The sequence below is a fragment of the Sminthopsis crassicaudata genome, chromosome 3, assembly GCF_048593235.1.
Source record: "Sminthopsis crassicaudata isolate SCR6 chromosome 3, ASM4859323v1, whole genome shotgun sequence".
Classification (NCBI taxonomy): domain Eukaryota; kingdom Metazoa; phylum Chordata; class Mammalia; order Dasyuromorphia; family Dasyuridae; genus Sminthopsis; species Sminthopsis crassicaudata.
In genome coordinates this window covers 552,743,940-552,756,539 of record NC_133619.1, presented here as the reverse complement: position 1 = coordinate 552,756,539, position 12,600 = coordinate 552,743,940, and the positions used below count along the sequence as shown (strand labels likewise).

At 35.0% G+C, this 12,600-nt stretch overlaps 1 protein-coding gene across 1 annotated transcript in view; it reads left to right on the top strand.

The window, feature by feature from the left end:
• Positions 1-12,600, top strand: part of PRCP (prolylcarboxypeptidase) — an 82,706-nt gene that overhangs the window by 47,591 nt on the left and 22,515 nt on the right. Inside the window, exons 4-5 of the mRNA XM_074304565.1 lie at positions 4,889-5,070; positions 5,329-5,486. Coding sequence (XP_074160666.1) covers positions 4,889-5,070; positions 5,329-5,486 — 340 coding nt within the window. The remainder of the gene's footprint in view (positions 1-4,888; positions 5,071-5,328; positions 5,487-12,600) is intronic.

Sequence of the window (12,600 nt, the reverse complement as noted above, 5' to 3'; positions counted from 1 at the left end):
TTCAATCCCAAAGAGTAATGTGAAATGGCCCCCTACCCAGAGAGAATTTATAGTACTCAAAAAAGAATTTAAAAATCAAATGAGAAACATTAAGAAAAAACTAAATCAAATAAATAAATAAATAAAAACCATCCAAGAAAAGAAGATTATGAAAAAATATTAATCAACTAGAAAAGGAGGTACAGAGTTTCAAGGTTATCAAAAATAATTTTTTGAAAGTTGTAATTGGGCAAGGGAAAGCCAGTGAAGCTATGAGAGGCTAAGAAATAACAAAAATATTATAAAGAATTAGAAAGTAGAACAGAATGTGAAGCATCTTATAAGAAAAATAACAGCTCCAGAAAGATAGATCAAGAAGAGACCAAGAAGAGAATCTTCACACAATGATGGAAGGAATAATCTTAAGAAAATTGTCCTGGAGTGATAGAACATAGGGAGAAAGTTGAAATAGAAAAAATTCACTAATCACCACCTCAAAGAAATCCTTTGTGGAAAACACTCAGGAATATTATTGCCAAATTTTGAAATCCCCAAATCAAAGATAAAATTTTGTAAGAAACAAGAAAAAAGCAATTCAAATATGATGGAGCTACAATTAGAATTGTATAAGACTTATCAGCGACTACAATAAAAGACTGCAGGTCCTAGAGTCATATCTACCAACAATCAAAAGAACAAGACCTATGGCCCAAAATATCATATCCACCTATAACTTTGAATGAGAAAAAAATGAACCATCAATGAATTTTCAGGTTTTCAAGACTTTATATCAACTGAACCCAAACTTTTAAGAAAATTTAACATATAAAAGCCAATACCAAAAATCATTTTTAAGGAATTCAACATAAACAAACTGTTTAAACAAGGACAAATTGTTTATGTGGGAAACGTATACTATATATTTAAGATTCACAGCAACAGTAGGGTAGGTCAAAAGAAAGATTGGCAGAGTAAGGTAAAAATAGTAATCATATTATAGAAATGATGTGCAGAGGAAAAACAGACACAGAAGTATTAGAGGGGGGAGGAGGGCCTGTAGTTCCGAAAACCTATTCACATTGGGAATGGGTTCAGTAGAAAACATCATATATAAATACACCCTCCCCACCCCCCCACACCACAAAAGGTATAGAACCATCCAAAATCTATAAAGAAATGGGGGGGGGGGGCGCGCAGCTAGGTGGTGCAGTGGATAGAGCACCAGCCCTGAAGTCAGGAGGACCTGAGTTCAAATCTGGTCTTAGATACTTCATACTTCCTAGCTATGTGACCCTGGGCAAATCATTTAATCATTTAATCCCAGTTGCCTCAAAAAAAAAAAAAGGGGGGAGGGATGGACAGATGGGCAAGCAAAGGATGAAGGAAGAAGAGGAAGGATCCTTGGGTGGGCAGAGGTTAAGTAATAGAAGGCAATGTATATATCTACATATTTATACTACATATATCCTTTCTTAACTAAAGCTTACTTGGGGGTGGTGGAGGAATGAAAAGGGGAAAAAAATAAAGTAAATAAGATAAACATCTGAGAACCAAAGAACAATTTATGAGGAAGTAAAGAAAAAATGGACATTTATGAATATAATTTCTTCTACTAATATATATATTTATGAATATACTTGATCCGGTAATTTATTGTTATATATTTTGAACCCTATCTGTTGTTCTGCTGGGCACATTACTAGGTTCTTTTTTGTTTTGCTTTTTTTTTTGTATCTTTTTTTTCCTTATGGGTTTTTCAAATAAAATAAATTAAAAATTAAAAAAAATGAAAATGAAAAGTTCTCTGTCATTGTTGATCAATTGATTATTCCTCTAAAGCAGGGTTTGATAATAGATTTGGTTTTATTAAAATTATATTTAAAAGGATATGTGGTATTGGAATATCTTTAAGAATTTAAAAAAGTAAATAAAAGTACCTTATCCAGACATTTATTCAAGAGACTGTGCTTCTTAGGAAATTATGAAAACATGCCAATATTTAATGAATCTGTGATTTCATTGATGCTAGTGTTCCCTTACATTGGTGTAGATTGCAAATTGACCAAACCTTTTTGTCCTCTTCACTTTTTCCCCCTTTCTTCTATTGAGATATAAAGGATCCACTCAGTCTATTAGAAACCTTCTCAAAAAAAGAAAAAAAACAAAACAAAACAAAAAAAGAAATATGTATAGAAGAATTGCACATGTTTAACATCTATTGGGTTACTTGCTCTCTAGGGAAAGGGATAGGGGAAAGGAGGAGAAAAAAAGCAGGACATACGATTTTGCAGGGGTGAATATTGAATACTATCTGTATATAATTTGAAAAAAAAAAGCTAAAAAACAAAACAAACAAAAAAAAGAAAATTGGATTTACACACATATATTGTATCTAGGTTATACTGTAACACATTTAACATGTATGAGATTGCCTGTCATCTAGGGCAGGGAGTAGAGGGAGGAAGGGGAAAATCTGGAAAAATGAATACAAGAGATAATGTTGTAAAAAAAATTACTCATGCATATATACTGTCAAAAATATAATTATAAAATTAATTTAAAAAAAAAAGAAAGAAAATTAAAAAAAAAAAAAGAAACCTTCTCTAGGTCTTTTTATGTGAAAATAATATATGAAAGATGAAGTATTTTGCAAATGTAGTCACACCGAGCCTTTGGTGAGACTTTTAGTTATAAAGGTTTAGTGCTTAGCACTGGGAATACACATACAAGTGGGGTGGAAAATTGTTGGGGTAGTGCCCTAAGAAGCATCAATTATAATGGAGAAAACTGTAGAGAAAAGAAGCTGAAAAGAGAGATGGGAAAAGTGAAGGTTTTCTGTATGGATATAGTAGAGAAAATCCAGGGAAAAATCAGCAGAGAGACTCGGTGTCTGAGATGGGCCTAACTAAAATGGAGATTGTGGGAGAATTCAGTTCTTCCTTAATAGATATTTGTTGCTTGATTGTTTCATTGAACTAAATGGTAACTTGGGAAATTTTTCTAGTTATGAGGTAATATAGCTTCTAGGGGAGAGAGCAATGATTTTGAGGTTCCTTGACCTTAGGGGGCTTCAGTTTTAACAATAAACCAGTGTTGGGCAGCTAGGTGGCGCAGTGGATAGAGCATCAGCCTTGAACTCAGGAGGACCCGAGTTCAAATCTGGTCTCAGACACTTAACACTTCCTACTGTGTGACCCTGGGCAAGTCACTTAACCCCAGCCTCAAAAAAAAACAAAACAATAAGCCAGTGATTCTAAATCTTCTGCCTTTGGAGTCTGCCTCAGGGACCTCCCACATGCAATCTAAGAATAACAATCTGTCTGATTCTGAATAGCGCACTCCTCAGTTTTTTTGCTGACTGTTAGATAGCTTCTGACCTCAGGGTAGTCCCAGGACCAAACTCCTGAGACAACCTGTTGGTTAGTAAAAACCAAAGTGCAGAGGCCACTCCTTGGTCCTAACTCTAAGCCAAAAAAGAACTAGATAAATGTGTTTCCTTGCTCGTGTTTCTTTGATAAATTCCTTTGGAAGTTAGCCCACTTGTAATGGCATTACAATTACTATAAAGTTTGCCCTTTAACTAGGAAATGCAGGTTCAAACCTGCAAATTCTTTTGGGGACACTGGTCTGTGACCTCAAACTCTTGGGGATCCCTTTCCCAACCTCAACAGTAACATAAGTTTAGCTATTTTTGTCTAATATTCTAGAGTGTTTCTTTGCAACTTAATTTGTCAGTAACTATGTTAGTAACTATATACATATTTGCTTTTATAAAAATTATGTATTCCTTGTTAATTTTAAACTTGATTTTAGATATGATTGAAGAGGTCAAAAGAGATAGCCCAAGACACAAATGTTTAACAGAGAAATTCCTGTCTTAGAAGAGGTTAAAGGAGATAACCTGAGACACAAATGATTAATAGAATTTTACATCCTTAAGAGAAATTCCTGTCCAAAATTCTATTCTATTCCTTGCACTAGGCTTTTCTCTGCCTTGTGTCAGAGAGAGAGAGAGAGAGAGAGAGAGAGAGAGAGAGAGAGAGAGAGAGAGAGAGAGAGAGAGAGAGAGAGAGAGAGAGAGAGAGAGAGAGAGAGAAAGAATATCAGACAGCCAGGAAAAGGAAGGACTGACCCATCTGGGCCTTAGAGCATCATTTTGCCCTCATCATGATGAATATGATATGTAATCTTTTCAGTCACAGTAAAATTTATTTTCTCAGCTTAAGTCAATTTCAGTCCTGGGTCAGTAAATAAGCATTTGTTAAATACCTACTGTGAACCAGGCACAATGCTACTGGGGATACAAAGAAAGGAAAGGCTTAGTCCTTGCCCTCAGGGAGCTCACAATCTAATTGGGGACACTAGATGCAAACAGATGTACAGATGAATTAAGAACAGGATAAATTTGACCTAAGTGAGAGTGAAAATTGGTGGGATAGGTTTCTTGACCTCATTGGAATATTCATTTTTTTCATTTGTCAGAATCTGATAAGAATGTTTTGACCGGTTGTGTATTCAAGTTACTCTAAATTTTATTTGATTTTTTTAATGAATCAACTTTTGCCACACATATGGTTTTATTTCTATCATGAACACTATCAAAGCTTTGTGGGGTAAAGTATCCTAGAACTTTAAAACTTAGTAACACTGATGTGTAACTGAAGCTTAATTAATAACAGATGATGAGTCTAAGAATCACATTTGATGTGCTGTTTCATTACTTCTAAGGTGTTTTAGCAATAGCAGTTGTTTAAGAATATTAATTGTATTGATCTGCTATCCTGGCTTGATTGCACAGATTATCAGTGAAATACTTAACTGATCTTTTGTTTCTTATGTAAGTTAAAGCTGTGCTTTATTTGCTGTAACCTGGTGCTATTTTATAATCCTATTTGTAATTTTTCTTTAGGATTCCAAGCACTTGAATTATCTGACAGCAGAGCAGGCTCTGGCTGACTTTGCAGTTTTAATTGAATACTTGAAAAAAACAATCCCAGGTGCTAAAAATAGTCCTGTTATTGCTATAGGAGGCTCATATGGAGGGATGCTTGCTGCCTGGTTCAGAATGAAATATCCTCATATTGTGATTGGGTGAGTGCAAACATATTGAGTAGTGGTATAATCTTAAAGATTTTAAATGCAAATCTATAAATACACTTTACACGAAAAATTGCATATTTTAATCTGTATTGTAAATCTCAGTTTAAATTTCTTTAATGAATAAATTTTCCTTATTTAATCATTTGCCAAAATAATCTGAGTTAGAATTCGATTAATCTTTTTTTTTCTTTTCTCCCCCCTTCCTTTTTTTTCCTTTCCACTTTTTATTCTTTTCCTTTAATCATTCAGAGCTCTTGCAGCCTCTGCCCCCATCTGGCAATTTACAGATTTGGTCTCTTGTGGAAAATTTTTTGAAATTGTAACCAATGATTTTAAGAAAAGTGGCTCTAAGTGTTCTGAAACCATCCAGGGTTCCTGGAAAGCAATTGATAGACTGGCATATACAGGTAAGGTGAAATTGACTTTTCAAGTCAAATAAAAAAATATTAAAAGTGCCCAAATCAGTTTTGCTGCTTTTTGTGAAGAACCAGAGGTTTAGTCTGATAAAAAGATTTTGGATTATAGAATTATGTTGTGCATAATTGTTTTTTCCTGTATCATTAATGTACATTTTTCTAGTTCTCTAAAATCCCCAGCTTACATTAAACTTGGTTGTCTGATGGACAGATATGACAAAGAGCCCCATATGAAGCAGGTTCAATTCCATTCAATAGATTTTATTAATTTTTTTCTATGTTCAAGATACTGAAGTTTAACAATGAACAAGAACCCAGTTCTTGCTCTCAAGGAGATTTTTAATTTAGTAGTAATTTATTTTATCTCAAAACTTCAAAGGTTTTAACAATTTAGGTGTTCTCATTACCAGTGATGATCAAAACTTGTTTTTCTCCTACATTTCCCCAGTCTTTTATCTCTGTACTCGCCTTGGTAGATGCCTTATAAAAGTTGCTGGGGACCCCCCAAAATTTATCTAATAGCTCAATTTTTGGTGATGACAATTTCAAAACAGAGCTAAGCTAGACCTAGAAAACAGACATGTAGCCTGCTATTGATTTATATTTAGAATCTTTCCAGACTGACCTATTGAGATTATGCCCTGCTGGCATGGTCTTCAGAAACTTAGAATCCCCTCTATTCCACAGTGAAGTATTATAGTAAGATACAGATAAGACATACACAGAACATGAAAATTATGGTATAGGGAGGCAACCTCTAAGGAACAGTTGATATTTGAATTGGACAAAGCATGATGAATAGAATTTTTAAAATTAGGAATGGGAGAAGACACTTCAGATAGGGGATGTTTGATTTTTTTGCCCACGTTTATTTTGAGGTGCTTATGTCAAATAGGTAATTGGACATGTGTATATGGAGCTCAAATTAGTAATGGATATAAGATCTGAGAATCATTTAATAGAGATGATTGTTGAAGTCCTGGCAGGTGACAAAATTGTTTAGAGGAAGAATTTAAATATAGGTAAGGGAAGAAAGTCTTCAGTTAAAGCTTTGAAAAGGGAGGAAGAGGAAATGAAACTAGTGAAAGAAGGCAGCAAGAAGGATTAGAAAAATAGGAAGAAAAACAAAATATTGCCCCAGAAGTTAAGGGAGGAGTATATTTCAAGGAAGTGATGCTCAGGGCAAAATGCTGTCGAAAAATCAAAGATGAAACCTGAAAGAAAAAAGCCAATGAATTTGACAATTAAGTCATTGGTGATCTTTGGAGAATGGCAACTGTTAGAACATAATTACAAGCAAAGATGGGTAGAGGTAGCTAAGTATTGACTATTTAAAGAAGATTTTTAGTGAAAATGGAGTGAGAGATGGGACAGTAGCTTAATAGGGTAGAGAGAAGGATTTTTTTTTTAAATGAGAGAGAAAATGAGCATCTTTATATAGCCAAAGGATAAATAGTCAGTGTAGAGGAATTATTGCAATGGTCTGCCTGCCTTAAGTTTATCCTTACTTCAACATCCTGTGATTTTCCTAAAATGCAAATTCAGATCATGTCACTTCAGTAAACTTTAGTGAGTTCCTTTTGCCTCCAGGAGCAAGTAGAAAATGTTGGACATTTAGAGCCCTCTTTCAGAGCCCTTCATTCTCTTCCACTCTTTTTCTGTCTTGCTACCTGGATCATACTCTTCAATCCAATAATACGGCTATTCCACAAGCAAGACACCACATTTCTTAGCTCTGGATATTGTCTCTGGTTGTCCTTCATGCCTACTAGAATACTTTCCCTCTTCTCTTGTGACCCACTGGATCTTCCTGGTTTTTTGAAGTCCTAACTAAAATCCAACCTTCTATTAAAAAAGAAAAAGCAACAACCAACTTTCCTAACTTCTTGTAATTCCTTCTTTTAATTTTTAAACTTAGTCCCTTTCTTCTTTTATTTTTTTTCCCTATTTAATGTATACATAGCTTGCTTTGTATGTATTTGTTTGCATATTGTCTCTGCCATTAGATTATGAGCTCCTTGTTGGTAGGGGCTATCTTTTATCTCTTTGTGGCCTCAGTGCTAAAGACAGTAGCATTTAACATTAAGCAAACAGGAGATGCTTATTATGTATTGACTCACCGACTAACAGAATTGAAAATGTCAGAAAGAAGGGCTTCTTCATGGTACAAGGTTTTTGGAATATGAGATCAAATATGAAGTCACAAGAGAGTAAGGCAATGGGCAGAGGAAGTGGGAAAGAAGAAAATGAATGGAGAGATGCAGAAAATTTTTGTGGTGATGGATTGAAAAAAAAAGGAAATAAATATTAAGGATCTTGTATTTGATAATTTTTATCTGAAGTGGCTAGGCAGCACAGTGGACAGAAGGCTAAGCTCAGAAGAACTGAGTACAAATGTAGCTTTAAATACTTTTTTTTCCCCTGAGGCAGTTGGAGTTAATTGACTTATCCAGGGTCACGCAGCTAGGCAATGTTAAGTGTTTGAGGCTAGATTTGAACTCAGGTCCTCCTGACTTCAGGGCTGGTGCTCTATCCCCTGTGCCACCTAGCTGCCTCAGCTTTAGATACTTAATAGCTGTGTGAGCCTTGGCAAATCAACCTCGTCTGCCTCAATTTCTTCATTTGTAAAATGGGAATACTTGTACCAACCTCCTAGGTTTCTGTGAAGATCAAATGAGATAATATTTGTGAAGTGCTTAGTATAATCTCTGGCACATAGCAGGTGGTATGTGCTAATAAACCCTTTTTCTATCCCTTTCTCCTAAAGAAGGAAGACAGTGATGGTGGAAGCATATCATTGGTGCTTTTAGAATAGTGGAAAATGTTAGCTCATTGAAGCTCAAATTAGGTATGTTATGTACATTAGCATAAACATGAGTAGATGAATACACACGTTGAAAACAGTTAACAAGAATTTATAGTGGCACTAATCAGAAATGTTATGTCACTTTGCCCCCATGTACCTCAGTATTGTTGGAGAAAGAACTCGTTGTATGGTGTGTTTGGGGTTAGGATGGGTGCTATTGTTCAAAATAAAAGGGGTGAAAGGTTTTAAGATGTTGATAAAGTAATAGTTGAATTGGCTGTGAATATAAGCTGGATTGGGAAACAGCAAGTGGGTAGAGATCAAGATAAAGTTATGATGAGGGCAAATAGCTGGTTTGGTAGGAGCAAGACGTTGGTAAGATGGTTGTTATTTGAGGAGAAAATTTTAAAGTTTATATTTATGAAAGTGGAAAAGTTTTCAGTGATGACAATGTCCAGGATGTGGGTGAAGTAGAACAATATATGAAGGTTATTGGAATTGGAAGGTCATTGGATGATTGTTAAAAACGTAGAGAAACCATGAGCACAAAATGTAGGAAATGCTATTAAAGATCAATAAATGTTGTCACCAAACATAGTGGTAAGAATTAGTATGGAAAAAAGCTGCTGTTATTGAGAAAGGTAGAGGATATATTGGTAACAATATATAGTAGATAAAGCATTTATTAATAACTTAACTATGTGCTTAATACTATGCAAAGTGCTGGTGACAAAAATGCAGGCAAGCAGGACAGTCCCTGCCCTCTATGGCTTTATATTTTTAAATAAGGGGAAGATAATGCATAAAAGGGATCGAGAAACCTGGGAGTGAAGATTCACTTGGTTTGGAAAGGTTCCAGGAAGTGATGTGGAGACCTGATTTTAGGCAAAAATAAGGTAAAGATTCATCATTTGGAGCCCAAGGAGGTTTGAGAGGAAGAGTTCAGGTTTCTAGTGAGAGGGAAGTTGGGAGTGATAACTAGAGAGCAGAGGCTATAGTTTGAAAATGATGGTTGGGAAGAATGATGATGATGATGATGATGATGAAGAAGATGACAGCAACAAAGATGAGGAAATGGAGTTTACTGGATGCTCATTTCTTGAACTTTTTACTCTAAAAAAGAAGCAAAATTAACTTGTATACTCTGATTATAATGTTTATAATGCTTAATCAGCTGAATTAATTCTTGAACTTCTTTAAAAAAGGAAATAATTATATGTTTAAATTCCTTAAACCTTTTCTAAAATGAAACTATGTCAAGAAAGGGAAAATACCGCACCTCTCATTTTCTACCAAAGGAAAAGACTCAGGAGACTTGTCTGAAGACTTTTCTACCACTTCTGATCAGGTCACATCAGGCAGTCTTGTACCTCCTTGATGGGATGGAAGGATCTTTTCTTGAATTTTATTACTCTGCTTGTCTGATTCACTCCAAGGATGATCTGCTGATTTTACCTTCTACATTCTACATTCTGACAACTCAGGAGTCAGTTAAATTTTTTTCTTGAAGAGAAATACTTTTCTTTAAAAAAATATGGACTCATACTCAGCTTGCTAGAAGAAGCTGCAGCTTTGGTCAAGAGACTCTTGGCATCTTTTGTTATTCTTGTCTACTTTGTTATTCCCCAAATTTATTGGTGGTCTTTGAATTAGGCATTACATATTAGAGTTCTTGGAACTTGAACCTCACAAAATACAGACTCATTTTTTGAGAGAGAGATTTATGATGACTGTGAAGCATTCATTCTATGAAGAAAAGTTACTGTCTCAAAGAGAAACCTCTAAATCTGATATAGGAATCAAACCTATAGATTATAAAGGAAGCTTCATAGCTCAATGGATAACATACTGAATGGTGTATTGCATGGAGAGAAACTAAAGAATTGATCCCTGAGGCAAGCAAGGAAACGGCACTAATATAAATCAGTTTAGCTTCATGTTCCCACCCTTTAGAGAGGTCTTCCAGTCACTCCAATCCAAGTTATGTTAAATCGCTGAGATTCACCCTCTGTAGGGTTCTCAAGCAGTCAAGATCATTCCTATCAGAAATCCTAGTTATGTCCCTGGGATTGTTTTCCTCATAAAATCTTCTTATAGATCATCCCATGGCTGCTGCTGTCCTTTGGCTCAGTTCTCCATGGCACTCTATCTCATGGTATCTTTTTCCTTATCCCTCTCCTATGCCATGCGGTATCTATTCTAACCATGCTTTTCAACCCCACTTTTCCTCCATATAGCTAACTCTTTTAGGGTGCTAAGTCCCTTTCAGGATTTAGCCTGCCAGCTAAGAACCTCAAGGAGTTCTCCCTTCCAGCTGGGTGATCCTGAATTCTACTAAGGAATTTGTCTTAAGTATGCTCTCCCAACTCTATTTCATATTTATCATTCCTGGTGTATCCTTTCATTTTGTCTGTAACCTATTCCCCTAATTAAATCTACTTTTTGTGAAAGAGAATGGTCATTGTGAATTCTTCACATGACCAAACCCCAGATTTTGGTGCCTCTAAAATCCATTATCCACATCAAACGTAAACGAACATGGAAATCTGTAAATAATAAGTGATATAATAAAAGAAATCTTTAACAATTTTAGGAGTAAGAAATACTATAAAATTAGCAAGATTTATAGATTGTCGTTTGTGTATATTCTGACATAAGGCCACATGACAAAAATAAAAGAAAATATACATAGAAAAATTGAGCCTTTTAGGTTTCTTTTAGCAGTGGAGAGAGCAAGTAAACTTTCTCATGGGCACTTATAGTACACAGAAGACACATAGTTCTGCTGGTTTCACAACTGGTCATTTATCCTGTTTGCCCCCTTTTCTTTGTGTATGAAATGGGGGTAATAGCACCTCCCTCCAAGATTGTTATGAGGATCAAATGACATGATAATTTGCATGGTACCTGATACATAATAGATGCTCTATAAATGGTAACTCCTCTTCCTTCTCCTCCTTTTCTTCTTCTTCAAGTGCTTAACATTATATATATATATATATATATATATATATATATATATATATATATATATATATATATATATACACACACACACATATATATAGCATTGTGCTATATAAACAAGTGCTATGTAAAAGTTAGCTATTGTAATTATTATTATAAATCTATGACTTATAATGATATAAATTTGACTTTACATAAATAATTCCACATTCCAAAAAACCCACAAAATCTATACTAATTTTATTGTACAGTACTGTGGTTTCTCTCTCCTGCTCCTTGGTTCAGCCTCTCTTCCTCCCAAAAAACAAACAATTTTATAATCAAAAGCAGAACAACAATGCCTAGAGAGACTGCCACTGCCCCAAAAGGACCACTGATCATACCCAAAATGTAGTAATTCAACTTTGAGGGAAGTTTTTCTCTAGGGGAGTACCCCAGAATCTGCCCTTGGTCTTGTGCTGTTCAACATTTTTCTTATCAGTGATTTAGAAGGACAGATGCTATGCTTGTCAAATTGCAGATGATATGTATTTTGGAGGAATACCTATTGGGCTGACAGAGTCTGGTTCCAAAAAGATTTCAACACATTAAAAATTCTGAATTGGAGAAAAAGAAATATATTAGGAATGAATGTAAAGTTCTGTACTTGGATTAAAAAAAGAACCTAAACAATCTATAGTCAACAGTATTTAAATTCCAGGAACTGTGCTAGCTGTTGAGGACACAGGTACAAAGAATTTTTTAAAAATCCCTAGTTAGAATGAGTTTATATTCTAATAGAGGAGACAAACATGTATTATACATGTTTTACATACATAAATACAGAAAAAAAATAAACATCAATGGATGCAAATATACATAAAGTAGTTAAATACATTCCCAACAGTAGTTTGGGAGAGATTAGGGATCAGAAAATTATGATTCAAGAAGAGGATGTTGATTAAGCTGTATCTTAAAGGAAGAAAGACACAACCAGATAAAAGTGACTCAGAGGGCATGTTCCAGTCAGCAGAGAACCAATACAAAAGCACAGAGAAGAGAGATGGGAGGGCTTTGTTCACGGAGCAGGGAGAAATCCCGTCTGGCTGGATCAGAAGTTCCACAGAAGGAGAAACGTCCAGTGAGCTGGAAAGATAGGTTGGAACCAACTTTTGTAGGCCTTTAAGTCAAGTATTTTATTTGTGTTTTATTCTACAGTGATAGGAAGCCACTGGAGTTGGTTGGATAGGGGACTTGTGTGATCAGAACTACACTTAAGGAAAATTACTTGGTGGCAGAATGTAGGAAGGATTAGAGGGAAGAGAAACTTGAGGATCAATAAAGGAGGCTGAT